The 750-nt window shown below is 54.8% G+C and overlaps 1 protein-coding gene across 1 annotated transcript; it reads left to right on the forward strand.

Moving 5' to 3' along the window:
* Positions 1-456, forward strand: LOC124662023 (16.9 kDa class I heat shock protein 1-like). The gene has a single exon (XM_047199909.1). It carries the CDS (start codon positions 1-3, stop codon positions 454-456), a length of 456 nt encoding a protein of 151 aa, XP_047055865.1.
* Positions 457-750: the final 294 nt, after the last annotated feature.

The raw sequence follows: 750 nt of genomic DNA on the forward strand, positions 1-750 counted from the left end.
ATGTCGATCGTGAGGCGCAACAGCGTGTTCGACCCCTTCTCAGTCGACCTCTGGACCGATCCCTTCGACACCTTCCGCTCCATCATCCCGGCAGTCTCCGGCAACAGCGAGGCGGCCGCGTTCGCCAACGCCCGCGTGGACTGGAAGGAGACACCGGAGGCGCACGTCTTCAAGGCGGATCTCCCTGGCGTGAAGAAGGAGGAGGTCCAGGTGGAGGTGGAGGACGGCAACGTGCTGGTCGTCAGCGGCGAGCGCACCAAGGAAAAGGAGGACAAAAACGACAAGTGGCACCGTGTCGAGCGCAGCAGCGGCAAGTTTGTCAGGCGCTTCCGCCTGCCGGAGAACGCCAAGGTGGAGGAGGTGAAGGCCGGGCTGGAGAACGGTGTGCTCACCGTCACCGTGCCAAAGGCAGAGGTTAAGAAGCCCGAGGCGAAGGCCATCGAGATTTCAGGCTAAATGTGTCGATAATGTGTGATCGATCAGCTATGGTTTGTCGCTGATGCCTTGTGTTCTCGTGGACTCGTACTATGTTGTGTTTCCTTCGTAGGTCGCTACGGTGTACTCGTGAGTCGTGTGATTGTTTTCCAGTTTGCCAAGAAGAATAAATTATTTGAAATTTGAGAGTGGTGCATAATTTTTCTTACTCTCTCCTTCATGTTGAGCATGGACGCGCGGAGTTACGGTTCTGAGAATTATGGGAGATCACACTTCATCTTAAATATTCTCAGATGCCTGGTCAGATTCAGAAAC

Source organism: Lolium rigidum, chromosome 6 (assembly GCF_022539505.1).
Source record: "Lolium rigidum isolate FL_2022 chromosome 6, APGP_CSIRO_Lrig_0.1, whole genome shotgun sequence".
Classification (NCBI taxonomy): Eukaryota; Viridiplantae; Streptophyta; class Magnoliopsida; order Poales; family Poaceae; genus Lolium; species Lolium rigidum.